Source organism: Netta rufina, assembly GCF_964035555.1.
Source record: "Netta rufina genome assembly, chromosome: 2".
NCBI classification, from domain to species: domain Eukaryota; kingdom Metazoa; phylum Chordata; class Aves; order Anseriformes; family Anatidae; genus Netta; species Netta rufina.
The window spans coordinates 157,552,181-157,577,344 of NC_140124.1; the positions used below are offsets into that span (position 1 = coordinate 157,552,181).

Consider the following 25,164-nt stretch of genomic DNA (forward strand, 5'->3'; position numbering starts at 1 on the left):
TCTCAGGGCTGGGACAGACAAATCCTTCCCCAAATCACCCCAAAAAAAACTCAAAGTCTGAGAGGAAGCAAACAACAAAGCTCAGATTTAAGCACCAAGGTGGACTTCACCCATAAAGGTCCTTCCCCATCAAGGAAACCAAGGGAATTTCCAAGGATTGAAGGGCAAGCTACAAAGCACCATAAGATATCCCACAAACTTTGCAAGGAAGGAGAAATATGTTGAAAATTTTGGTGTTTTACCAGCTGGTGGTGGGACCACGCTCACCCAGCATGGGGTGACATACTCAGAGCTACCCCAAGCTGGAGAAAACCTCACCCTCACTGCCACCCTAGGGGAAATGTCCTCCACCAGGCAGCCTCCCTAAAACCTCCCCTCGATGCTCATTGGAGGGCCCCCAGCCCAAGGTGGGCCCTGGGAAATGAAGTTTTAGTCCCAAATCTGAGTTTCAGGAGAACCCCATAACTTTGGTAAGGGGATTTCCTAAGTGGGGACCAAACCCCTTTGCATTTCTCAGGTGTGTTGCTTCAAAAATAACGCTGTACAAACACCTCCCTCCTGGGGGAGGCCACCCCTACAATCAAGTGATAAAATAAAACCCTAAATCCAGCCTTTCTCACCTTCTTCTTCCCCATCAGAGTCCTATGACTGGGTTCGGAGGGGTCTTTAAGCCCAGGCAGGGGGGCACAGAGACCAGATCCCAAACGACACTACCACCCATAGCTCTCCCCCTACAACACTGCCCCATCCCACCCGTCTCCAGCCCTATTCATGCAGATGAGCCTATTACTTCCACCTGCCCTCATCCCCACCAAAATTCTCCCAGCTGAGCCCCAGGAGGGTCTCCTAACCCCAAACAGCGGCCCTACAGCAGCACCGGGGCCTGCTACAAAGGGGCCTGCAGCTGCTGCAGAGCCCTTCAACTACATAATGGGAAGAAACACCCCTTTTCCCCAAAAATTTTGGCTTCTGAGGGAATTTCGAGGCATTGCCTTGTGTTTGGGGTGAGTTAGTGGGGCCACGTGTTCCCTTGGGAAGGTGCCGGAGCGGAAACCCTCCGAGGCAGGGCTGGCTCGGGGAGAACCTCTTTGATCCCCCATTGCACCACCCGGGGAAGAGGCGCCCAAGCCACCTTTCTGGCTGGATGAGGAAAAAAAAAAAAATAATAAAAAAATTTAGGGGTTGGGAGCCGGCCCTGGGGCAGGGAGCAGGAGCCGGGCCTTGTTTGCTCTTCTGCCAAGCGATTATATGTTTTTTTGGGGGGGTTTTGTGGCAGTCCCATATGGGTTTGTTCAGCCCCAGTGCTGGGGAGGGTTGGCCCTCCTGGGAAAGGACGGGGTTTGTGCTGGGAAATGCCTGTTCCTACCCAAACTCACTTGGGTTTGTGCATCCAAACCCTGCCTGGGTTAAAAACCTTAATAATCGAGGTGGGTTTCACATCTTTTCCCTTTCTGGGTGTTAAAGCTCTTTGCAAGTGGGAGTGGGACGGCTCCAGATGAGGCTCTGCAAACGGGAAACCCACACCACAAATGGGGTCCTGCATGGTCCAGCGATGGTCAAGGACCCTATTGATACCCTATTGATTTACAGTGCACAGGAGCAGTTTCATCAGCCCCATTTTAGGATCAAAGCCCTGTCCCAGTGGAGCCCCATTTTGGGATGACCCAACCAGCTCAGCATCCCCATGTGGGCACCGCACACCTTGGGGTCCCACGGAACCAGCGTTTGTCCACCCCTGGGTGATTTTATTTATGCATTTATTTATTTTATATATATTTTTTAATTTTATATTTTATTTTATTTGTTTATTTTATTCTTTTTCAGGATGGAAATTCCCCCCCCAAAATTTCACCCAGCTCCTGTTTGGGGAGAAATCCTACAAGCCAAACCCCACCAGGGCTCAACGGGACGGCTCAGGAGGTTGAGAGCAGGGCAGAATTTGCCTAAAAAAGTCAGAAAGTGGCTCTTAGGGTTATTTCTCCGGCTATTTTTAGGGGTATTTCTCAAATATTTCATATTTATTTTTTTAAATACTTTTTATTATATAAATATAATGAAAATGTTAATAGATAAAATATTAATAGATAATAGATAAAATATTAATAGATAAATATAAATAATAATATAATATAAATATAATATATAATGTATAACATATAATGTATAATGTAGAATATATATAAAATATAATATAAATAAATATAATATATAATGTATAATAAATATAAACCAATCATATATAAAATATATTTTTATTTTTATTCATCAAATTATATATTTATTTTTAAATTATTTTAGTTTATTTTGTCATTATTCGTATATTTTTGTGCCCCCCATCATCCAGATGTTTTCGGAGGGAGGGGGGGCTCCCAGATGAGGGAGGAGGAGGAGGAGGGGGGCGTGGCTTCCCCGCCAGGCCACGCCCCCTCCCGGTGACATCACCGCGTTCTAATCCCCACCGTTGCCACGGGCGACAACCCCCCCTCCCCTCTCCGTTCTCCCCCCTCTCCCACCCCGCCGCGCTCCCATTGGTCCAACCCCACGCCCGTCTTCGCGGATCCCCTTTCCCATTGGCTAACAGCCCTCTCCGCCCCGCCCCTCCGCCTTGCTTATGCCCCGCGCCGCTCCCGGGGCCCGGCTCCGCGCTCGCTGCTGGGGCTGAGGGGGGGGGGACCCCAAAAGGGACTGGGGGCAGGGGCTGAGCCCCCCCCAAAATGGTGCCCCCTGAGGACGACGAGAGGAGCCCTGCTGGGGCTGGGGAGGGCTCAGGGGGCTTCGTCCTCCTGCGAGCCCCCAGCTGCGGCAGCGCCAGGAAGGTGAGGTTACGGGGGGGGGATTTGGGGGGAAGGATTTTGGGGAGAGGGGAGGATTTTTGGGGGGTCCCCACCCCAGAACGGTGCCCCATGGGGTTTGGGGTTGGGGTCCTGCTGGGATCTCTGCTGTGGGGTTGTGGTGTGTGTGGGGGTGTCCGTATGGACCCCCCCAACCTCTTTTTTTGGGGGGGTCTTGTGTTTTTTTGGGGTCCCCCCCAGCTGTCCCCCCACTATTTGTCACCCCCTGAATTGCTTTGAGGTTTTTAACCCCATTTCCCCCTCCCATTTTACCCATTTGTGGGTGCGGGTCCACCAACTGGGTGCCCCCCCCCCCCCAAAATCACCCATCAGCTGGGTGCACCCCCCAAAAATCTCTGTCCCCCCCAAAAAATGACCCCATTAGCACCCCTTATTTAATGGGTTACAGGGGGTGCACCCAGCAGGGACCACCCATGGGTGCCCCGGAGCCCATCACAACATGGGTGCCCAGCTGGGCTTGCACCCCCCTGGCTTTTGGGGGGGGGCAAAGCAGTGATAAAAACTCCCCAAAAAACTCTTTTTTAGGAGTTTTTACTCGTCTTTCCCATTAGGTCCGTCCCCTGGGAGCTGGTTTTATGAACCCGCAGTGATTTTGCCCCAAAACTGGAGCCTCCATCCAAGGAGGTGATTTCCTAAAGTTGTTCTTTGGCGAGGAGCCGCTGCCTTTCTGCAACCCTTTTTTTTTTTTTTAAAAAAAAAAGGTTAAAAAAGGGGAAAAAAAAAGCTGAGAGGTGGCTTTCCATCAGCAGGGACCGAGCTGACCCCAGGCTGCAACCCTAAACCGGGCTGCGCTTTCCCCGCTGGCAGGTGCCGCTTGCAGGGCTCATTTTTCCCGGTTTCTCACCCAAATTTCCCTTCTCCGATCCCTCTGTTTATTCTTTTTCCATCTGTCGGATGATTGAACCAGAGAGGATGAGGCAGGAAAGCATCACGAAGCTTCACCGAGGTGGGAAAAACACGCATTATACACCACTTCTTACTAAAACCCCTGACCTGTTTGGGTTTCCTATTACTTTTCTCAATTCTTATTGAAAAGAAACCCTCAGCACGCCCTTTTTCCAGCTGTTTTTTTCTTCCCTGGCCGCGTGGGAGGCCGTGGATGTGGCCCCATGTGTTTCTCCTGGCTTTTAGGGGATCGGAGGCGCCGCGGCGGTGCCCGTCTTTTTGCCGGGGTTGGCGTTGTGGGGCCGGAGGTTTCACACATCTGTTTCCTCCTGGCTCCCTGCCCCGGCTCCCGGGACACACAGGCAGCCTCTCCACGGCTGCACGTTCCCAAAAATTCAAGCTTTGGCTCAGGTTTGTGGTTATTAAGCCCTTTACAAAACCCGGTGCCCCATTTCCCCTGTTTTTTTCCCCCTTTGCTGAGTGCCTTAGCCGACAGTCGGGGCACTTGGGGAAGTTTAAAACCTTAATCCTTGGCTCATTTTTTTTTTTTTTTTTTTTTTTTTTAAAGGCCGCGTGATGTAACCATATTCTCAATAAAGCTTTTAGGGGTTTTAGTCTCCCACAGAAAAGCCAGCTTTTGGCCGGAGTGCTGGGTGAGATTAATTCCCTGATAAGGGCTTTTTGGTATAAAATAGACCAGAAGGGAGAAAAAGGGGAAAAACCTGGGGAGTGACCCACCTGTAGGAGCCCCCTCTTTCTGAAATGAGTTTTAGCTGGCAGGAGAAGGAAATTATTGAAGTTTTTTCTAAAAAATGAGCATTTTAAAGCCCTTTTTAGGGCGTGCAGCGGTTCTCTGGGGTTTGTTGTCTCTGTCCCCCAGGCCAGTGTCACTTGGCCACTTGTCCTGGGCTGCCCTAATCCGTAACTCGAGGGTTGCAAAGGGGAAAAATAATGCTGGCTGACAGCTCTGAGTGCAGAAAAATAGCAGGGCTTTTACACCAGCGTGGCTCAGAGTTATTTTGGAAGTGAAATAGAGCTCGCCCTATTCCCCCAGAGAGCTTTGTGGCTGCTGGGCTACTCAGAAACATCCCTTTTTAGGGACAAGCCCCTGTGCGTGGCTTTGTTAGGAGGGAATATTGCTCCTGAGAGTGGATGGAGGTTGGTACCCGTCCTATTTCTCTGCTGGAGCTGCTGTCAGTAAATGCTGGAGAAAATTCTGAGGCTGAGGGCTCAATAACTCAGACGGGGTCACCCCCTGCCTGCTCAACGCTCCCAAAACAGCTCTTTGGGGTTAGCAATAAGGCAAACCCAGCGCCAGCATGGCTTTGGTACTGCCTAAAAATCCTGATCCTGCCTGGGGCAATCCCTCTTTGGACAAGGGGACGGAACCAGCAGCAAGGCATCGAGAGCTATCTGGAGCGTGGCTCTCGGGTATTAGGGTGAGATTTTGGAGCCTTGCTTGGTTCTGGCTCGGAAATGCTTTTTATTTCTTTTATTCAGACCCTGCTCTTGTAATTCTGACCCTACAGCTCTTGGTGCGTGCAGGAGTAGAGCCTGGGGTGGCTTTTTGAGTAGGAGGCGATGAGATCAAGGTGGGTCACGGAGAGCCAGGCTCCTGGCACTTACAACCCTGAGCCTTATCCCCAAGGGGAATTTGGTGCAGGGAGGGAGCAGAACAGCGCTGGAGAGGTCAAGGGATTGAAATCACCGCGGATCATCCCGGGGAAATCACCACGGATCATCCGCCACGAGTCAAACCGTGTCCCGCTGCTCCCCTGGGGAAGGGCTGAGCAGTAACACTCCTGGTGCGTTTTGTCCTCCTCCCTGAAAAATGCCGTAAACTGCTCCCTGGGAGGGATGATTTATAAAATAAAGAAGCGTGAGGCTTTAGGGAACGCATGCAGCAGTCTGGGATAATGAAAATGCTGCAGGCAGATAAGACTTCGGGGCACGTAGAGGAGCAGGTTGTGCATCACGGCTCGCTTTGCTAACTGCAGCTGGGCTGGGCTTTCTGTATTCCTGGTATTTGACATCTCCTGCCTTGGTTTGAGCAGTGGAAGGATCTAATCCTGCCGTTGGTCCAGGATCCTGAGTTATACGCCAGCCAAAAGCATCGCCCTGCAGTCAAGGGATGGATCTCAGCCTCTGTTACCTGCCTCTGAGCGCTGGGACCGCAGCAGGGACGTGCTGCTCATTTTTAAGGTTGTTTTAAAACATTTTTAGCTTTCTCCTGCCGTCCTCTGGTCCATGGAGAGCCCCTTGTGATCCAGCCAAGCTCTCCTGGGAGCTGTTGCTGCGGTTCCTGTTGGGGCTCAACCTAAACTCACACGGCCACAGACCCCGTCCCCACTTCTCTTTTTGACAGATCCACGCCTGGCTTGTGTCACCCTGCTCTGAGCTCCTCTGGACAGGGATTCAGCAGGATCTGCCTGTCCTTTTTTCTTGCTTGTAACGTTACCAGCACCTCCTAGGGCTGTGTTTTCCTTTCTGACAGCGTCCTTTGATCACTCCATGTGCTCTTTTTGCTCTTCCCCAGTCACTTCCAGCTACGGAGCTCCCGTTCTTCTACCCGAAATGAAAGAGAAATTAATCCCTTAGCACACGCCTTTGTTCTTTGGACCTGCTGGCCTCCACCTCTTCCCACAAGTGCCTGGCGTTGCCTGTTACTGTCCAGAACGAAGCTGAGAGGCAATAACCCTGTTTTTGCACCCGGGTCACGAAACAAAGCTCTAGGTGTGCCCCGTCATCCAGGAGACACATCCAGGCTTCATCTCCCCGTGTTTATCGGAGCCACCAGGAGCAAAGTGCACCCCATGATCACCTCCAAACACACTTTCCCTCAGGACTAACCGCGTAATTGCCCTGTTTAACACCCCGTAAGGGTGCTCTTGAGCTGCAAGGAGGAGCTGCTGGCTCCTTGACACCACCCTTAGGTGTTCCCAAAAACTTTTGACGTCCCGCCTGGTGAGTGCTCACCCTGCTCTGCGTTGAGTGCTCCCTGCCATTTTTGCATGCTGAAGGCTGAACGTGAAGCTATTTGACAGGTGAATTCGAGGCATAAAATGCCCTTGCTTCTTTTTATTGCTGTAATTCTGCCTATAATCCTGCGTTGTCCTGGGCGGTGATCTTTGGAGTGGGACCCGGCGTGGGTAATTCAGCGGCACGCACCTCGCACGCCGTCAGGGCTTTCGCAACGAGCCCTGCACTCTGCTGCGCTCCGGGATTTATTTATTTCCCCTCGTTGGGAGAGCTGTGTGTTTTCTTTCCCGAATTTAAAGCTTTGACAAAGAAAGGCTGAGAAATCCCACGTCGAGTCCGGCCCCTTCTCAGGCACCCGACTTCACTCCGGCATCGATGTCCCTGGGCGCACCCAAGAGGGTGGTTGAAACACCCAATCTTTCCTCTGACCTTTAAAGGGTTGATCTCAAGAGCTTGTGCAAAGCGAGGAAAATCCTTTTTATGACTTAACAGTGGGTTTTGGGTTTCCTCTTTGTATTCCCTCTTACGTAAGGCATTCTTAAATCCATCCCGACTTATTTAGAAACTCCGGGGCCCCGGTGCCTGCCTCTCCTGTGCCTTTCTGCAATTGGAGAGGAGCCTGGATGGGGACCGGTAACCAAATTGCTAAATCCGATCGAGGAGATGTTGTTCAGGTGGAAAAAAAACCCTTGTGGCTGTACAAACAGCTCAGGGAGAAGTCTGGGCAAATCCCAATGTCCCGGTTGCCGTCAGAGCGTGTTCGCTCCCTGGCCACATTAGGGCTTGCAAGATTTCCTGGAGAGCTCCTTCGTTCCTGGGTGGAAAGCCCAAAATGATCGGTGATTATCAGGGCTTGCTGCTGTGTCTGCATGCCTGAGAAAGGTCTCGTTCATCAGCTTCGGTGTCCCGAGCTTTGGCACCGTGGTGGCTTGAATTTTCTCCTGTGGGGTTGTCTCAGGCTTGACCTGGGAGAAGTGGGGAGCTGCCAAGCCAATTAATTACCCCCTCCAATAACATTTTCAGTTTCTGGATGTCCTGTAGAGCCCTCCTAGCATCTCCTTACCTCGCGCTACATCTCACTTCTTGTTTTTCCCTAATTTCTTCTCATTTTGCCTCCAGCCAAGGCATTTGTGGCCCTCCTGCGAGGCGTTTGGGTGCTCCTAGTGCTTCTTCCATCTTTTTTTCAGCCACAGTTCCTCTGGCTATCGTGTAATTCGCGTAGTCCTCGCTCCTCTTTTCCCCCAGAACATCTTAGGTTTAAGTAGTTTTTGCTTTTTTTTTTTTGTAGGACGGGCGGAGAGAACTTCCCCCGGGGGAGAACCCAGAGGTGGCACTTTCAGGGCAACCTCTTGGGTTCACTCCTGAGCGTCTCGGACCTGGGATTTGTGCAGCTGTTTCCCTTTAACATCCCCCGTAATTGCTTTTGCAGAATAATCGTGGCTTCGTGCTCTCGTCCCGGCCCTTTAACTTGCACAAATTCGTGGATTACTGTAAAGCACCGAGCCTGCAGATTTACAGACCAGATGGAGCGGCTCCGATTGCTCGGTCTCCGATGTATCAATTAGGAGCTCAAATCTTGCACGTAAATGAAAGAGGCGATGTTAATCCCAGGCCCTTTTCAAACTGGGCACCTGTTACTGGATGTCAAACGTGAGAAACGAGTGCCCAGAAAGCTGAAATCCATGAAAATGCCAAATTTTTCGTTCCCTGCTTACCAGTCAAAGCTGCCCTTGCACTGTTCCCCCTCTTTCTTGCCTTTTTGGCATCGCAGAAAAATAATTCAAGTAAAGCATCCCAGAAAAATAATCTGAATAAATACTTTAGAAACGGGTTAGTGTTACCCAGGGTTTTTTGTTAGTGTTTTTTTGGAGGTGTTAGCAAGCATCATCCTGGCTTGCTGGATTAAAAACTGCTGCAACCCATCCTGGAGGAAGGGGTGAGACCTGAGGATTTTGGCTACATGGAAAAAAATGATCTGAGAGCTTTGGGCAGGTACTGTTTGGGGTCTTCTGAGTCCCTAGGGTTGCAAAATCCCCTCCTGGTGTAGGGACAAGGCACCACCAGCAGTGGCGGTGCAGGTAAAGCACGTAAGACTACAGCAAAGGGAGGTTTTTCTAAATTAAGGGGGTGAAGTGGTGTCTCTGAGTGATTTCTTTCAGTGCACAGGGATGCTGCCGTCTGCTAGCTCCTCAACTCGGAGATGAAACGTCTGAGGAAAGCCCGAGGAAGGAGGCGGGGGTGGGATTAATTCCCTGCTTTCTGCAGCTCGTGTCTCCGGCCTGTGAACTTTTGACTCGCTTCCACTCCATCCCCTGCAGCCAGCGGGAGATGGGAGCTCTGGCAGACACGGCGTCACGTCTGTTTGTGAGCTCCAGGGGTATTTTGGCTCGTCTGCCCCCCCCCGGGACATCTGGTTTCACTCCTGGGTCGTGTCCACACGGCCAGACCCTGGCGTGGAGCTGCTTCATTCCTTTATCCCTTCCCTGCTGCACTTGAACCCTTCGCTGAATAACTTCAGGGGAGAAAAAAATATGCTGTAAGCAACAGGTTTTATTAGATAATAAAATATTTTTCGAGTGGCTCTGCTGCCTGTCCCCAGGTGTAGCAATGATGCATATTAAATCTGATTTATTTATTTTTTTCTGTTGAAGACCATCTGCCCCCACCCCAAAGCCTCTGCGTGCGGCAGGGCTGGTGAGGGGGATCTGGGACCGTGCTGGGGGGCGTCAGGAGATGGAGGTGGGATGGGAACAGCTGCCACGATGCCGTGGTGAGATCCTGTCCCTTTTTCCCAGCAGGGCTGCGACCCCTTCGCCCAGACCCAGCGCAGCAAACTGCAGCACCGCCGGGCGCGGATCAACCAGCAGATCAACAAGGAGATGAGGATGCGTGCCGGGGCAGAAAACCTCTTCAGGTGAGTCCCCAGAGCATCCCTTTGGCCCTGGGATATATCCTTCCCCATGCAGGGGAAAGCTTTTGGCTGTTTTATCCATGTCTGTCTCACTGCCGTGACCCGTGGCATGTCCAGGAAGCACCTGCAGGCTTATGGATTTTTTTTTTTTGGATTATCAGCTGCTTGTTTTCCCCCCTGTGAGGCAAGTGCAAGGCTTTTTGGACAAGGTTTTTTTCTTTAAACCTGTCTGCAAGCGTGGATCAGTCCCTGAACGGCTGCTTTCTGCCCTGGGGAGGCTTTCTGTGGCCGTACCCTGCTTGGGGTTTGCTCAGTTTGCTCGGGCTTTGCAGCACTCGCCCTGGAAACGCCTGCCCTCTGCTCCGTGCTGCGCTGATGCTTAATGAAAAGTGGGGATTTAAAGCCCTGGAAGCCTGTTACAAGGCAGGGTGCAAGTGGGAGCAAGAAAGGGGACAGATGTTGGACTGGGATTGAGCTCTGAGTGCAGGCATCCTGCATGATACCCCCAGAAAGTGGGTCAAATCCAGCTTCATTTAAAAAAAAAAAAAATAACACAAAAGTGTTTCAGTAATTTCTCCTGAGCAGAATCTGCCTGAAAACCCAGGCATGTCACTGCATATTGATACAGCCCAGCAGCTCTCCCTCCTGCCGGGAGGATGCATTTATGGCGTGGTGCAAAAACCAGTCCCTGTGCAGGGCTTTTGGGTTGCAACTGGTCCAGCACCAGTAGAGCCAGTGCATCGCCGCCATCCCCAGAGAGCGGTCGTGATGAAACCATGATACTCTACCCCAGTTTTTATTTTGTATATATAACTGAGACAAGAGATCTGTAAAAATTATATGTATTTCTTTAACCTGCCCGTGACCCTTTTTTATAGCTTTTGTGTGTGTATGTATCAAATTCCTGTAGTGCAAGGTGGGCAGACTTCTTAATGCAAGAAAATATCCTCTTTTTTTTTTTTTTCCTGCTTACCTTGCAAGTTTGGTGTTGATTTCTCTCCTCACCCCCAGCAAAAAAATAAAACTTTTTTTTTTTTTTTTTTTTAATGATTTAATGTCAGTCTGTGCCTGTTGTACCTGAAAGAAAAGTTCTTGGGGCAAGTAATGGGTTTTTTTTAGGCAGATTAGGACAGCAGGGACACCCTGGAGGATGGTGAGGTTCGAGCCCTGTTATCCCTCAGCTTTCGCCAGGCTGGCTGTTAGGGACCATAATTCATCTAATTAAAAAGGCCTTGACGTCCTCGTGTGTGCCACTCCATGCAACTCCCCTTTGTTATAATAATAATAAAAAAAGCCCTGGAAATGTGCTGCCTCAGCAGGAACGCGCCCGGCCGTGGTTTTGGTGTCAAGAGCGTGCATCAGAGCTGCTCTGCTTCCCCCCTCGCCGGGGAGCGAGCAAAAATGTGATGCAAAACCCATCTTAATTACTTGTCCAGAGAGGGGAGGGATCGTTCTCTGCCAGGGCAGAGGCAGAATGCACTGATGGGGCCCTTTTTTTTTGGCTGGATCAGCAATTTGAGTGTCCTTTGGTGGTAATGAGGTTTCCTCCTTCCCTCCCTCCAGTCTATTTTGCAGCTGAGCGATGGGTGGGTTTGGGGGTGCTCTGGCTTTCAAAATTTGAGGATCTTGGGGGAATCAGGAGGAAAAGATCAAGTCTGTGCCTGAAATTAAAGGCTGGAAGAGGAGGATTAGAAGTTTTAAAAGGTTATTACTTAAAAGCTGCTGAGTTGCACTGAGAAATTTCCTTTATATCTACCAGGTCAGTGACGTGCCCAGCCCGGCGCAGTGTTTGCAGCTTTGCCTCTGCACTTCCAACTTTAAAAAATAAAAAAAAAAAACACCCTCAATGCTTTAAAGAAAGTAATTTCCTCAGCTGTTGTGCTCGGCCTCTCGGTCCCTTTTCCTGAGAGGCTGCCACGAAGGGCGCGCTGGAAAAACGCACGTGGTGTTTGCTCAGCAGCACGAGGGGTTTGTTTGCTGGGTAAACGCGTGGGCAGAGGCAGGGGAAACCCTTCCCTTTTCTTGTCCAAATAGTGGGGCACGGCAAAGCAATCGGGAAGATAAAGGTGTCGCCAGTAAGCCCATTTCTTCCAAATAACTCAAAACCCTTTGTCGAGTGTTAGCTGAGCAAACAGGTGATGACTGCACTGAGGTTGAGCAAGATTGGAGGCTCTGCGTGCTCGCAGGGAGATCAGCGCCTGCTCCAGGCAGCACCAAAGCCTCCCTCAGCACGGGTTTGCTCCTGGCAAACAATTGCTTGTTCCCAAAATTGCCTCTCGGAGAGGTGCTGTGCTCTGCATGGCTCCAAACAGCGCCTGCGGAGTGCAAACAGAAGCGCCCCAAAGCAACGCCAGGCTTTATGCTGCCTGCTCTGAACCTGAACTAAGCAAAGCTGTCCATGGAAAAGCTCACAGGTGTGTAAAATTGGGCGTTGCAGGATGGAAAGTCCTTTTTTTTCTGCAGAGCAAGAATGGAAACACCATTCAGAAATCCATCGTGTGTCTGCAAGTCACCAGGCTGCGAGTCAGCAAAAATCAGCTACTGTAACTGAAGGGGGAAAACTAAATCTGATGCCAACTGAGAGCAAGAATAGGAAGGTATTCAACTATTTAGAAGAAAATTATAGTGAAAGCAGCACTGCACCTTGATCCTGGAGGAGGTGGGATGTGTAGAGGACTGAAATGATGGCGCAGAGCTGATGTATTTATGGAAGAGGGGGGATGCTGTGCTGATGCTGCATGGGGGATTGCAGAAATGCCAAAGGATGTTTAAACGGAAGTGGCTGCGGAGATCTTTGGACCTGCTCTGCTTCGTTTGTTTAAAACAATAAAAAATCCATCGGTCTTGGGGAATCCCAGCGAGGGAGGTACAAGGGAGGAGACCCTGAAGTGCCGTCACCCTAAAGAAAAGCAGCAGAGCTCCATATGGCCAGGTCAGGGCGAGGCCCCTGAGGGAGGTTGTCAATAAAAAATAAATCAAAAGCAACGTGCTCTGGAAAAGCTGGGGAAAAAAAAACAAAATAAAACAAAAAACAAAACAAAAATTGCCCTGGCTGTGGGGTTTTTACTGCATCCCTTGGGGGCTTGGCGTGATTTAGGGCCAGCAGCCAGAGCCCTTTTCGGCCAACGACTGCACGTTGCTGGCTGCGTGGCCGCTGGGTTATCTCTCCCTGCTTTCCTTGGGAGCTGATAAGGAGGGTATAATCGGCCTGGGAGTTTGGCTTGCTGGGAGCAGGCAGCTCGCTGCAGCTGAAATCAATCCTCGGTGTTTACATCTCCTGCCGTGCACGAGGAGGGAGGGTGGGAAGGTCCCACGCCTCTAATGGGCCAGCACAGCAAGCCTGGCTCTCCCAGAATGGTTATTTGCACCCAAAAATGAAATTTTTCCCCCGGTCTAACAATAAAACATAGATTTTATTTGGTGTGGGAGGCCAACATTGAGCGCTCGTAACTAAATCTGAAGCTGTGCTGGATGTGGGAGCATGGACAGGGCTCACGGAGGGACTGGGTGAAATGAGAACGGGCACCCCCAAGAAAAAAAAACACCCAAATAACCCAAATTTATCTCTGCATCACGAAGAGGTGGATGGAAATAGCTGGTCGTGAAGGCTCAGCCCTCTGGGGTGGTTTGGGTGGATGCACGTGGCAGGGAAGAGGCGATGGCATCGTCCCTTTGGGTCACTTTATCCCTGTTTATTGATGCAGTCAGGCTTTTATGGGAAGGTTTGATCCATTCTGTGTTGTCCTGCAGAGCCACCAGTAACCACAAGGTGAAGGAGACGGTTGCCTTGGAGCTGAGCTACGTCAACTCCAACCTGCAGCTGCTGAAGGAGGAGCTGGAGGAGCTCAACAGCTGCATGGATGTCTACCAGAATGAAAGGTAGGTGCTTCGTGCCCTGGTGGCTGGGGAACAGGAGACAGGAGAGGGCTGGGGCATGGGGCAGATTGGCCAGAAACAGTTTTTCAACCTGGGAACATCCACATTTCATCGACCAAACTCAAGAGCTTTTCCCAAAAGATCCTTAAAGGAGGTGTTTGGATACTTACGGTGTGTCCTTTGGATGCAGATGTCCCAAAAGCAGGAAAAATAGATCAGGAAAAACAAAAACACATCATCCCTTACCTCATCCGCCTGACCTAAGCATCCTCCAGAGCACGGTGTCTTCCAGCAAGGGATTTAATAGCAATTAACACTTTGGCTGCTCCTGGGATGGTTTATTTTCCTATCAGGGTTAGGAGTTTCTTCCCCCTCTTTCTGCAATTAAACCTTGCTGTCACCTTGAAATGCTCACCCAGCCACCTTGTGCCTGACTTGGGTAATCCCAGCAGCGATTTGTGGGGTTAAAAAAGCAGAAATCCCCCAGGCAGCAAAGCCCAGGGATGCTGCAGCAACGTGGAGCCACGGATATTCCTCCTGGTGTATCCGTGTGCTTTGCCCAGTGCCTGGTCCTCCCTGGGGAGCGTTGTTCTGCTGCTGGGGGCAGAAAGAGGTGGAAAGAACATCAGTGGCTCCATCCTGTTTGCTGCAATGCAGGATGAGGGCGGTCTGGAGGTGTGATTGATGCTTTAGGGTCGCAGAGAGCAAGGGCTGGCTTTACTGTAGAGAAAATATCCTGGGATGCACGGGGAAATGCACTTCCAGCAGGTCAAGGGGGGGGAGATCAGCGGTGCCTCCAACCTCAACCACTCTGACCCTAAGAAAGATCAAGGATCCTGCATCTCCAGCACCCTTGGGTGCTTTCTGCAGTCTCTGAACGTGACCCTGGATGGTTTCCCTCTTCCCCAGCAATGTGCTGGCCATGTGGGGTTGTTGGGCTTGGACTCGGGGATGCTCAGCTTTTGCAGCCCTCCACGTGCTTGTTTGCTGTGGTTTATAAACAAAATGCCAGCAGCAACCCCAAAAACCCTGCCCAGGCCAAACAAAAGTTCCTTTGTTTGCTCTGGGCACCGGATTCGAGCGGAAATCTTGTTAGAGAATGAGTGATAATGGCTTTTCAGCACTAATTATAGCTCTCGAAGCTGTTTGTTCGGGGTGTATGAATAGAGCAGAATGTGGGTGCAACCTCTGCCCTGCTCCCCAGTTTTTGCCCTCCTTGGCCTGTGATGTGCTAATGCACGTTTCTGCTAACGTGCAGTTTCTGCAGATAACGAGATGAGCCTGTTGTGCAAACCCCGGGCTGGTGAGGGCCTGATCCTGCCCGACCTGCCTCCTGTCTTGCCTTCAGAGAGCCCAGTGCGAGCTGTGGATACCATCAGAGATTCTCACCTCCCATCCGTATACAGCACCCACATGTTGGGACCAGCTTTGGGGCTCTTTGCAGAGCAATAAAGCTGTAATTTGCTGCACATTCGAGGTCCACAAAGACCATTTCTTTACTTCTTGGCATCAAAATTCAAAATATAAACTAAATCCCACAAAAGATGGCCCTTCCTGGTTGTCATCCTGCCGCCGTGTAGCATTCCTTCCCCGTTTTGGCACAAATGCCCCGTTTTTAATGGTGGAAAACAAACCCCTCCCAGCTGGGTGTTACCAATGTCATCCTAATCTTCAGTGTTTTACAGTATCGACCTGTCTGCCCGATAAGAGCTATTATTAGACGGCTGCTTTTAATAGCAAATTTCAATATCAGGCGGAGCTGCGCTCCCCGAGCCAGTCCTTATCAGCGACAGAGCCCAGATTAGCACGTAGGAGCTCATGAATCCGTGACCTGTGCTCGCATCACACCCGTTTCCCAAGGGCTGTTAATGAAAGCAGCTGCGTCACGGCAGCCAATTTGATTGCTCTTGTAGAAAATAAAACATAAATATGGTAGATTTGGGGTTTCTGGCATGCTTTTTCAGTGCAAAGCGCGTCCTGCTGCCGTGCAGAATTGGGTTCTCTTCCAGTTTTGCCCTTCCAAAAACCAGCCACCAAAGAGGTTGTTGTCTTCTTCCAGTGAGTCCATCAGCGTCCCTATGATTCCCTTGGGCCTGAAGGAGACGAAGGAGCTGGATTTGCTGCTGCCACTGAAGGTGAGCATCACTTTGGCGCATGCAAGGCGGCGAAGGCTGATGGAGGGAAGCAGATTTGCCCTTCGGAGAGGTTTGTGCACGTGGGCATGATGGGGAGCTGTAGAGGAGATGCTGCAGCAGCTGCAAACATTTCCCTTTTTGGAATGGTTCCATACGTAGGGGGATGAGGTGGACTGAAAACAGTGGAAAAAGGGTTACAGGGTCTGGAGCAATGGACAAATCAACGTGTTTTGCCTGGGGTAGAGAGCAGGAGCTGGGTGGAGAGGAGATCCCTTTCCGTGCTGCAGGTTTTCTTGCAGGGAGAGCTGGCAAGTCACTTGTACAGAATTACCAGAAGTCACCCTTTAAATCTCGAATATCCATTTTCAAGATTGATTCAGGATTTTCTTTCCCCATCCAGGATTTCATCAGCGAGCACTACGGAGAGGAGGGGACCTTGTTTGAAAAGGAAATCAAAGAGTTCATGGAGCTGCGGCAGGTCGGTGGCCCTGGGCGTGCAGAGTCTTGCTTTGGCTTGCTGAGAAATGCTCGTTGGAGGTGCCGTGCTTTGCTCTATGTCCCCTCGTGCTCCCTCCAAACTGCACGCTTGTCCTCGCGTCTCGGGGGTGCTGGAAGCCTGCAGCATGCACTGAGCACCCCGGCTTCGGTTCATAGATTGCAAAATAGTACAGATGTTGCAGTAATTGTTCGCTGTCCCGGTGAGTGAGTCCTTTAATGACCTGATAACCTAGAACGACCGGCAATAAAAATACAATGCCGTCCATTATTAATGTTTGATGAATAGTTCACCCCCGGCGAGGCTAAATGACTGCTCTCTCTCCAGCTAACACGCAGCGTAGCGCTTGGAGAAGAGGAAATGTAGAGCAATCCGGTAAAGGTGAACTTTATCCTCTCCTACAAAGCAGCTCTCCGAAGTAACCTCGGTTTTGCCTTGCTGTGCAGCTTTGATCTTAAGGGCGGAAAGGAAAAGCTTTCCCAGGCTTTGTGAAGGTCCCAATCCTGCTCGCTGGGCCGCGGGAGGGGTGCCCTGGAAAGGCACGAGCTGGGAAAAAGGCTCGTGACCGAAACGAGGAGAGCTCTGGCACTCCTCCCCGTGTCGAGTCAGAAGCCCAAAGGCTTTCCTGTTCTGAACAGAAATCGTATTTCTTCCCTCGTGTTAATTCCATCAGACTTTGCATGAATTTCTATCCTAAAAAAAAAAAAAAAGGCAAATCCCAGCTCGGTTTAGGTGAGCACGGCTGGATCGTGCCCTGCTCCTGGGCTGCTGGCTCCGGTCTGGGTGCCCCAACCCGGTGTCCCCAAAGCCTTTCCCATGCCAGCAGTCAGGCTGTCCCCTTTTTTGTGCCAAAAAGCAGGGAAGCTACAGAAAAAAGGCTTCTTTTTCAGCATTACAATCCCACAATCCCATACAACCCCACTCCTTGCCTGCTTGTGTTAGGGGGGTCCAGATGGGCTCAGCTCCAGGCTCTTCCCCCATCCCCTACAATCCTAGACCCCTTTGGGTCAGGTTTTTCCCACCTGGGCTGTAGCTCGTAGGGTTTCCCAGCATGTCCAGCTCCCTAAATCTCATCTTTCCCTCCCCTTCTCTTCTCTCCCTTCCTGACGTGTCTCTTCCTCCTCTCCCGTCCCCGCAGGCGATGCGCACCCCCAGCCGGAACGAGGCTGGGCTCGAGCTCCTCATGGAGTATTACAACCAGCTCTACTTCCTCGACAGCCGCTTCTTCCCCCCCAGCAAAAGCCTGGGGGTCTTCTTCCACTGGTTGGTGCAGCTTTTCCCATCCAGCCCCAAAAAACGGGGAGGGTGAGCAGGGAGGGAAGCGCGGCCAGGCTCCCTCCCCACCGCGCCGGGGTCTTCGTTTTGGGGAAATTCCTTCAGCAACGTGAAGAGCTGGGTTTCCCTCTTGCTTTTGGCTCGAAGACGTTGCCTTGGGTGGATGTGTTGAAGGAGGCAGGGCTGGAAAGCTCGTCCCCGAGCGGGAGCGGTGTTGGGACGGCCGTGATGCCCTCGTCCCCGTGTTGACTCTTCCCTTCCCCAGGTACGACTCCCTGACGGGGGTCCCGTCCCACCAGCGGGCGCTGGCCTTCGAGAAGGGCAGCGTCCTCTTCAACATCGGAGCCCTGCACACCCAGATCGGGGCACGGCAGGACCGTGCCACCCTGCCGGGGCTCAACCAGGCTATCGATGCCTTCCAGAAGGCGGCCGGTACGTGGATTCCCCTCCCCTTATCCCCTTGGCGGAGCTGACGTTTCCCTGGGGCAGGAATAACGTCAAGAAGTGGAGCTGTTGGGCAAAGAGGGATGGGGGAGTCTCCAAGGGACGGCGTTTGGGGCTTTGGAGGAGAAAAGCTGCAGGTCCAAGGGTGGATTAGATGGCAAGGTAGCACCCCTTGGGAGTTTTTTTCCCCGGGATAGCATTGCCAGCTGCAGTGAGAGGTTTGAGCTCAGGGAGCATCTTCGTGGCTTTTCTCCTGGTTGAGGTGGGAAGGGACCTCTGGGTCCATCTGGATCAAGGCCACCTCCAGCAGGGTGCCCACCACCCCGTCCTGGTGGCTTTTGGAAGATCTCCAGGGATTTGAGACTCCACAACCCCTCTGAGCAACCCGTGCCGTTGCTCACAGAGAAACCTTCATGCTCCAAACCCTCCTGGCTTGCAAGCCCGGGAGCTCCCAGCAGCTTCTCCCCTTGTGCAGGTGCCTTTAACTACTTGAAGGAAAACTTCTCCAACGCTCCCAGCCTGGACATGAGCGTGGCTTCCCTCACCATGCTGGTGCAGCTGATGCTCGCCCAGGTCCAGGAGTGCGTCTTCGAGAAGGTGACCTTGCTGCGTGCCCAGAAAGACTTTCTCACGTGGTTGCAGCTCGCCCAAGAGGCAGCCAGGGTAAGGGCACCCCATAAAACCCTTTAAAAAGCCCAGGGGTGACAACCTGCTGTCACTGCCGCCCAACAGGCGAGCTGGATTCCAACCCTTGGGTCATCAACTTTTGGGTTTTGACTCCCGCAGGTGGAAGACGCCTACTCGCTGGTGCACCAGACCATGACCCAGGCCCACGTGAAGGATTACGTGCCCTTCTCTTGGACCACCATGGTCCAGGTCAAGTCGGAGCATTTCAAGGCCCTCTCCCACTACTTCTCTGCCACCGCTCTCTGCGACTGCCCCGGTGAGTGCTGCGTCTTCTCCTAGCAGCTTGGCACTGGGAAAAAGAGGGGAAAAAAGGCTTCTGTAGAACACCAGCATGCCAAACCTAGAGTTTTTGGGATGCTCTGAGCTGCTGATCACGCCGACTGACGCAGTGATTCATGCGCAGGGCAGCTGTCCCCCATATTTCTCCTTCTGGCTTGCACATTGCTTGCAAAGTCCTTCCAAAAAAGCCAACAAAAAGGTGCTGCAGGGATGTCACCCACTGTCCCCTTCGGGGCTGGGTGGGTGTCATCAACCAGGCAGCCTCCAGAGCCACCTGGTCCGGGTGGTAGGTCAGACAGGGGCTTCAAAAACATAAAAATAAGCTCCTACCAAACCAGGAAACTGCTGAGCTGCTCGCATTTAATTGCCAGCTTGTGGCTGGCTGCCCTGGGTGTCTGTGTGCAGCCTGCCTGTACCCGAGCTGGGTGACGTGGCTCCGGGGAGCCAGCTGGAGCAGGATGCGACCCATAGTCTCCATCTGCTCTGCCACCACCGCCCCTACGAGCGATTTTGGGTCAGGTTGAGGGTTTGGGGGCGGGCAGCTGATGCACGCAGGGAGCTGCGGTGTCGAGCCACCTCCAGCAGGCTGGAGGGCTCCTCGAGGTCATCTTCTAAGGTAGGTTCATCTTTTTGGCTCTCTTCCTCTCTGGGAAGGGGTGCAGGGCTCGAAACCACTGAGGCTTGTGCGTTGCAGAAGCAGGGTTGAGCGAGAAGAGCTTCTGGGGGAGAAATGGGAGAGGGTGGGACAGCCTGGGGATGGAGACAGAAGTGGCAGAAGGTAGCAGTGGGTCCAAGGGATGGGGCAGACGTCTCCCCTGAAGTTTTGAAGCTCTTTGAATGCCCTGACTTTTCCCTCTGTCCCCTTTCCTCTTTGTTTCTCCCAGCGGCGTCTGATGCTGAGTTGCCAGAGCACGAGAAGGCTTTTATCCAGTTCCACGTCACCATGCCAGAGGGGCCGTCGCTCCGTGTCCTGCTGCAGGATCCCGAGGAGAGAAGGAAGCTGGGTAAGTGCATCCATCCCTGGGGCAAAACACACTTCTGGGGGATGAACCCCTGAATCCCTGTAGGAACAGGATTTGTAGAGGCACCACGAGCTTTTGGGGGATTTCTCTATGCAAAGACAACTTTTATTGGGTTTTCTTTGAAAAAAGCCTCTCCTGGGGAGGCAAGAAAGCATCACGGTTCCCTATTAAGGCGCTGAGGACAGCCCATTGTGCTCGTGTTGACCCGTCTGGCCAAATGTGACAGTAAAACCCCGGGCACTGAGGTATCCCGAGCCAGGTAACATCACCCAGCACGGAGAAATCTGTTGGGAAGGAGCCCAGCTTGGGCTTGCAGCTGCCTTGACTTGACGAGGAGAAGCAGTGACGGCTGGGGGTGGTTTTTTTAGCTGCATCAAAAGGCTTGGGAGACGAGAGCTTCCTCCCACGCGGATTTTCAGCTTCGGGGAAGAGACAGAGCATTGCTTATTCAGCTGAAGTCGTGTTTTAGCAGCCCTCCCGAAGAGGCAGGAGCGAGAGCGAGCTCAGTGCCCTGCTTCTGGGGTGTCAGCTTCTGCTTGCCTCCTCCACAAGCTGCCTCTCGGGCTTTTTTTTTCCAAACATCTCCATTCAGCTTGTGAAAAAAACGAACGTGCAGGTACCAGGCTCAGCTCTGCTTTGAATCTGGAGGAAGGGGAGAACCTTGCAGCATTAAATCATGTCTGTAGAAGGATATTTTTTCCCCTTCCCTTGCCTTGTAGTTTTATAACACCATGCTTTATTCCACTGTCGTCAATAAACTGGAGCCAGCAGCTTGCACAACGTCTGTATTTCAGTAATCTCTTGTTATCTTATCTCTTCATTATCAGTGCAAATAGCAGCAGGTAGAGATAAGCCATTAAAACCTCCTTGCCATGGCGTTTTCTTGCCCACGAGTGGGGCCGGCTGGGGGTGCTTGGATAGAATACGATTGATGCGTGAGATGAGATTATTTTGGGGGAGAGTCTCTTTCCTCTCCCTGTTTTTCCTCCAGCCTCGAAATGTTCCCTCGATTGCGACATCTTGCACAAAGCAGCCTGGTGGGCTCTGGTCCCCACGGCTCTGGAGCAAACACCATCATTTTCCCTGCCTTATGTTGCCACCGTGTGTCCTAAATCTGGAAATGCTACAGGCACACGTGTTTCGATGATACATCCATCTATCTAAATATATTTATCCTTTTCTCTGGCATTTAGAAGCGCTGGGGACGGGTGCCTTCGCCTCGGTCTCTCGCAAAGGGGATGTTTGTAGGATATTCGTAGGTCGTTTATTTGGGATTTCAGTCGATTCTGGTTGCTTTTTGGCTGCTCTCTCTTCACAGTTCGTTTCCACGAGGGTGGAAACACCTTGAAGGCTGGTGGAGAGGAAGAAAGTGAGAAGAGGGCACCGGAGAGGGCGGAAAGGACCTGCAGGGCAGGGCGAAGCGTGTGCTTAGCCTAGAAAAGAGGGAGCTGCAGCAGATCATCCTCCCGAAGCTAAAACGCTGTCACCAGGAGGACGGGGCTCGATTGTCCTTTGTACCCCCGGGGGATGCAGGGTGATGGAGAGAAGTTAATTTGTGAAGATTTAGGTTAAGCGATAGGAGGAACTTTGGATAGGGGGCGGCGGAGCCCGGTGCCAGCCTCCCTCTCGCTCCTTCGCCGGAGGTTTTTTTTTTGGGAACATCTGCCAGCCCCGTCTCCGGCGCCGGGGGAGCGAAGTAGGTCACCCTTCAAGGTCCCTTCCCGGCCCTCCTTCGGGGGGCTCGAGCTGACGGCTGGGACCTACCCCATTTCGAGCCCGTTGGCAGGCTGCGAACGTGACGGGGCCGTCCCTGAGTCACGGCTGCCTTCCTCCGTGGGCAGCCGAGCGAGCGAGCGAGAGCGCCGCCGGTCCGCTGGCTTCTGCATCCATCTCCGCTTCCCCGCAGGCAAAGCTCACCTGAAGAAAGCCATCATGAAGCACGAGGAGGCCATGAGGATCCACGGCTTGTGCAAGATCCTGCGGAAGATGGACATCCTCCAGGAGGTCCTCTCCTTCGCCCACAAGCGCTCGCTGAGCAAATACTCTGAAATTGACCACGAGGAGGACTTCTTTGAAACTGGGGACGCTCCGGATATTCTCCGTAAGTATTTTGTTTTATTTTTTTTTCTTGCTGGTGGGAGTGGGGGCTGCGGGATTTTATGGCTTGCCCCAGCCCTGCTCGGGGAGCGGGATGCGGAGGCAGCAGCTGCCGCTTTGCTCCTGCCTGACGGGGCGTTTGTGCTCTTCTCTCCTCACCGCTAGCCAAAACGCATCAGAAGCCAGAGATCAAACCCCCCAACTTCTCCCAGGTGAAGGTGACCGACCTCTTCCACAGGCTGGTATGTACGGCTGCGAGACCGAGGTGGCCCCACGGGACCAGGTGGCACCTCTTCCCCTGCATGCTCTGCTTTCCTGCTCTCTTTCCTCCCCGTGCAGCTGCTCTCCGAGCAGGATGAGACATCTCCTTGCGCACGGGACCCAGGCAGGAGGAAGGGTAGAAGGGCATGGATCTGTCTATGCAAGGCTAAATGGGTCAAGACTCATTACATTCCCCAAAAGTCTTCCTTTGTGCTGGGATGTGAAGCTCCTCCAGTGCACGGGCACTTTGGGTGGGCTTTGGTCCAAGAAGGACCGAAGGGACCGTTCACTGGAAGCTTTTTTTGGAGGAGAGCAGGTTGAGGATAGAGTTACCCTTGGGGAAAACACTGCTCTGTCTTAGGTATGTGACCAGCACCAGCTGGGAAGCACTGGGAGAATCCCATGGGCTCTTTATCTCCCTTCATAGGGTTTATAGGGTCCTAGGGAGCAGGGTTGAGCTTTTTTTATAGGGGCTGCTGTGGTTGTGCTGTCTCTGTCCCTCAGGTGCCCCAAGGACACAAAATACCCTGGGGAGAGGCTGGGCTGGTTGGGATGTAACCAGAATCTCTGCTCTTGGATGACCTGAGCGGAGGGCAGGGAGGTATATCCCGCTCCTGAGAGAACAGGAAAGGCTTTTGGAGTGGTCTGACCCCAAAAAAGTGACCCATCCCAATGCCTTGCGCCCTTCTGCATCTCCCAGAGCCAGGCTGGGGTGAAAACCTCACCCCTTCATCCCAAATTTGATGATAAATTTTATTTCCATACGGGGAGAATTAAGGGTCCTGCTCTGCACCGTAGCTTTCTGTTTTATTTGCTCCGGGACTGCGATGTCTAAAACGATTCTGGCTCCTTGACCTTGGTGAGATCCCCTCCTCCTGCCTTGCAAGGAGGATGTCCTGACCCAAACTGGCTGAAGGGTTGGGGCAGGACCTCCCCAGATCCTTTCCAACCTGCACAAGTCTGTGGTGCTGCTCACAGAGCCACCCTCTGATGAGCACTCTTCACCCTTCTCACTTTATAGTGCACAAATGTGGTGGTTTTGATACGCAGGAGGATTAAAACACTGTGCAGGCTCAAAACTTCATCCTCAAAGAAAAGCAGAAGCCAGGCTTACTTGCTCTGCCCCCTCGACGGCAAAGGTTGCGTGTCCCCAGGGTGTTGCTCTTGCACCGAAAGGTGCTTTCCCTGTTTCTGCTTTGCCCCCAGGGGCCCCTCTCGGTTTTCTCGGCCAAAAACAAGTGGTACCCGGTGCGGAGAGTCCACCTGAGGAGAGGAGAGAACGGCTTCGGGTTCACGCTGCGGGGAGACTCCCCCGTCCTCATCGCCGGCGTCATCCCGGGGGGCTGTGCTGCTGTGAGTACCAGGGGGATGCTGGAGGTGGGGACCCCCCATTTGGGGTCGTGACGTTGGATGGAACGAGATGGCAAGCCCGGAACACGAATTATCTCCTCGAAAACTCACTGTGGGATGTATCAGGAGTGGCTTTGTTTTCCAGCAGAGGCTCAGGGGAGCATTCTGGTGGGATGCCCGAGTGGTCCCCCACTCTCCCAGCGCTGCACAGCACCAACTGTGCCGCCGGAGCTCAGCATCTCCATAACAACAGGCTCCTTAGCAGCAGGATCATGTCCCTTTTGGGGAGCCTCAAAGCTTCTTAAAGAAGATCTGAGCTCACGGTGTGCCCCCCAGGCTGCTAACGCTCGCTGCGCTGAGCTGGGGTGGGATTGCACTCTGGATAGACACCAAAACGTGGCCACAGGGACAAGTTTCCAAACCTCCAGCTGCACCAGCATGTCCTGGCTTGGGGTTGCTCCTGGCTGTAATATCCTGACAGTCCCCAGCTTTGCTTTAATCACATCAAGAGCCTTGTTCTTTCCTGATGGTGGAACTGGTGCGTAAGACCTTGCTAAGCCTGCTCCGTTTTCCCAAGGCTTGCAGGTGCTGATTTTTGTTTTCTGGAGACCTGTAGCGTTGAACTCCTGTCGGTGAGTCAGAGTCAGATGTGCTCTTGTCACAGGGCTGGCAGTTTATTGCGTGCTGGATGTCGAGCCTGGCAGCTGCAAAAGAAATCCTTAGCCTGTGAGCATTCCCCCCTGCAGCAAAGCAGCTGTAAGATCATTAGGGTGATGAGGCTTTGGCTGTCGGCTGAGGGCAGACCCCAGCCATCCCCACAGCTCGTGTCTCTGCAGGATTGGGACCTGCTGGGGTGGGTAGGAAAGCGAGCAGACCTCGTGCTGCAGCCTCTGTGAGCAAAAACGAGTGCACCCTCTTTTTTTTTTCCCCCTGCAGGAAGCCGGGCTGAAGGAGGGCGACTACATCATCTCGGTGAACGGCAAGGACTGCAAGTGGTCCAAGCACGCCGAGGTGGTGCAGCTGCTGAAGAGCACTGGCGAGGAGGGTGTGGAGATCGGCGTGATAACCCTGCAGGGCTCGGAGGGGCCGAGAGCTGTAAGTCACGTCCCAAGCCTTTTTTTTGGGGGGGGAAAACTGCAGCTCTGGAGGGAGAGATGGGCTGCATAAACCAGGCTCTGCTCCCTCTCCAAAGCAAGTTCATTTGCAGCTGGCTTAGGAAATATAAAGCAGGCAGCAGCTTGCAGGGATGGCCAGCTTTGTCGTTTCACTCTTAGCCTTGAGCTAGGCACCAAAGCAAGCTGCCCTGCAGGGGACAGAGGTTTCCCAGTGTCCCGGGGCAGGGCTGAGGCCAAGGCATCGGCGTTTGCACCCCCTGCTTGGTGCTGCCTTAGCTTCACACCGCTCTCTGCTCCCCAAACAGGCGGAGAAGAAGGCTGCGGCGATGTCCTCGGGCAGCGGGCTGCTGAAGAGCAACAAGGAGAACAGCCGGAAGAGCCTGATGAACAGCAAGAGCGCCAGCACGCTGCTGATCTGGAACAAGAAAAGCAAGCGGAGCAAGAACAGCACTTACAGCGTCCCCTTCACCGCCGTGGGAGACAACGAGGCCATGTACTGA

General features: G+C 52.6%; 1 protein-coding gene across 1 annotated transcript; it reads left to right on the forward strand.

The window, feature by feature from the left end:
- Positions 1-2,714: 2,714 nt before the first annotated feature.
- On the forward strand, positions 2,715-25,164 carry RHPN1 (rhophilin Rho GTPase binding protein 1; the record flags this gene model as incomplete). The annotated part of the gene is made up of 15 exons (XM_084282737.1): positions 2,715-2,816; positions 9,512-9,630; positions 13,378-13,506; positions 15,563-15,638; positions 16,039-16,116; positions 17,273-17,397; positions 17,675-17,841; positions 18,329-18,516; positions 18,640-18,796; positions 19,704-19,823; positions 21,748-21,942; positions 22,104-22,180; positions 23,406-23,552; positions 24,486-24,644; positions 24,970-25,164. 15 exons carry the CDS (start codon positions 2,715-2,717, stop codon positions 25,162-25,164), a joined length of 2,034 nt encoding a protein of 677 aa, XP_084138863.1.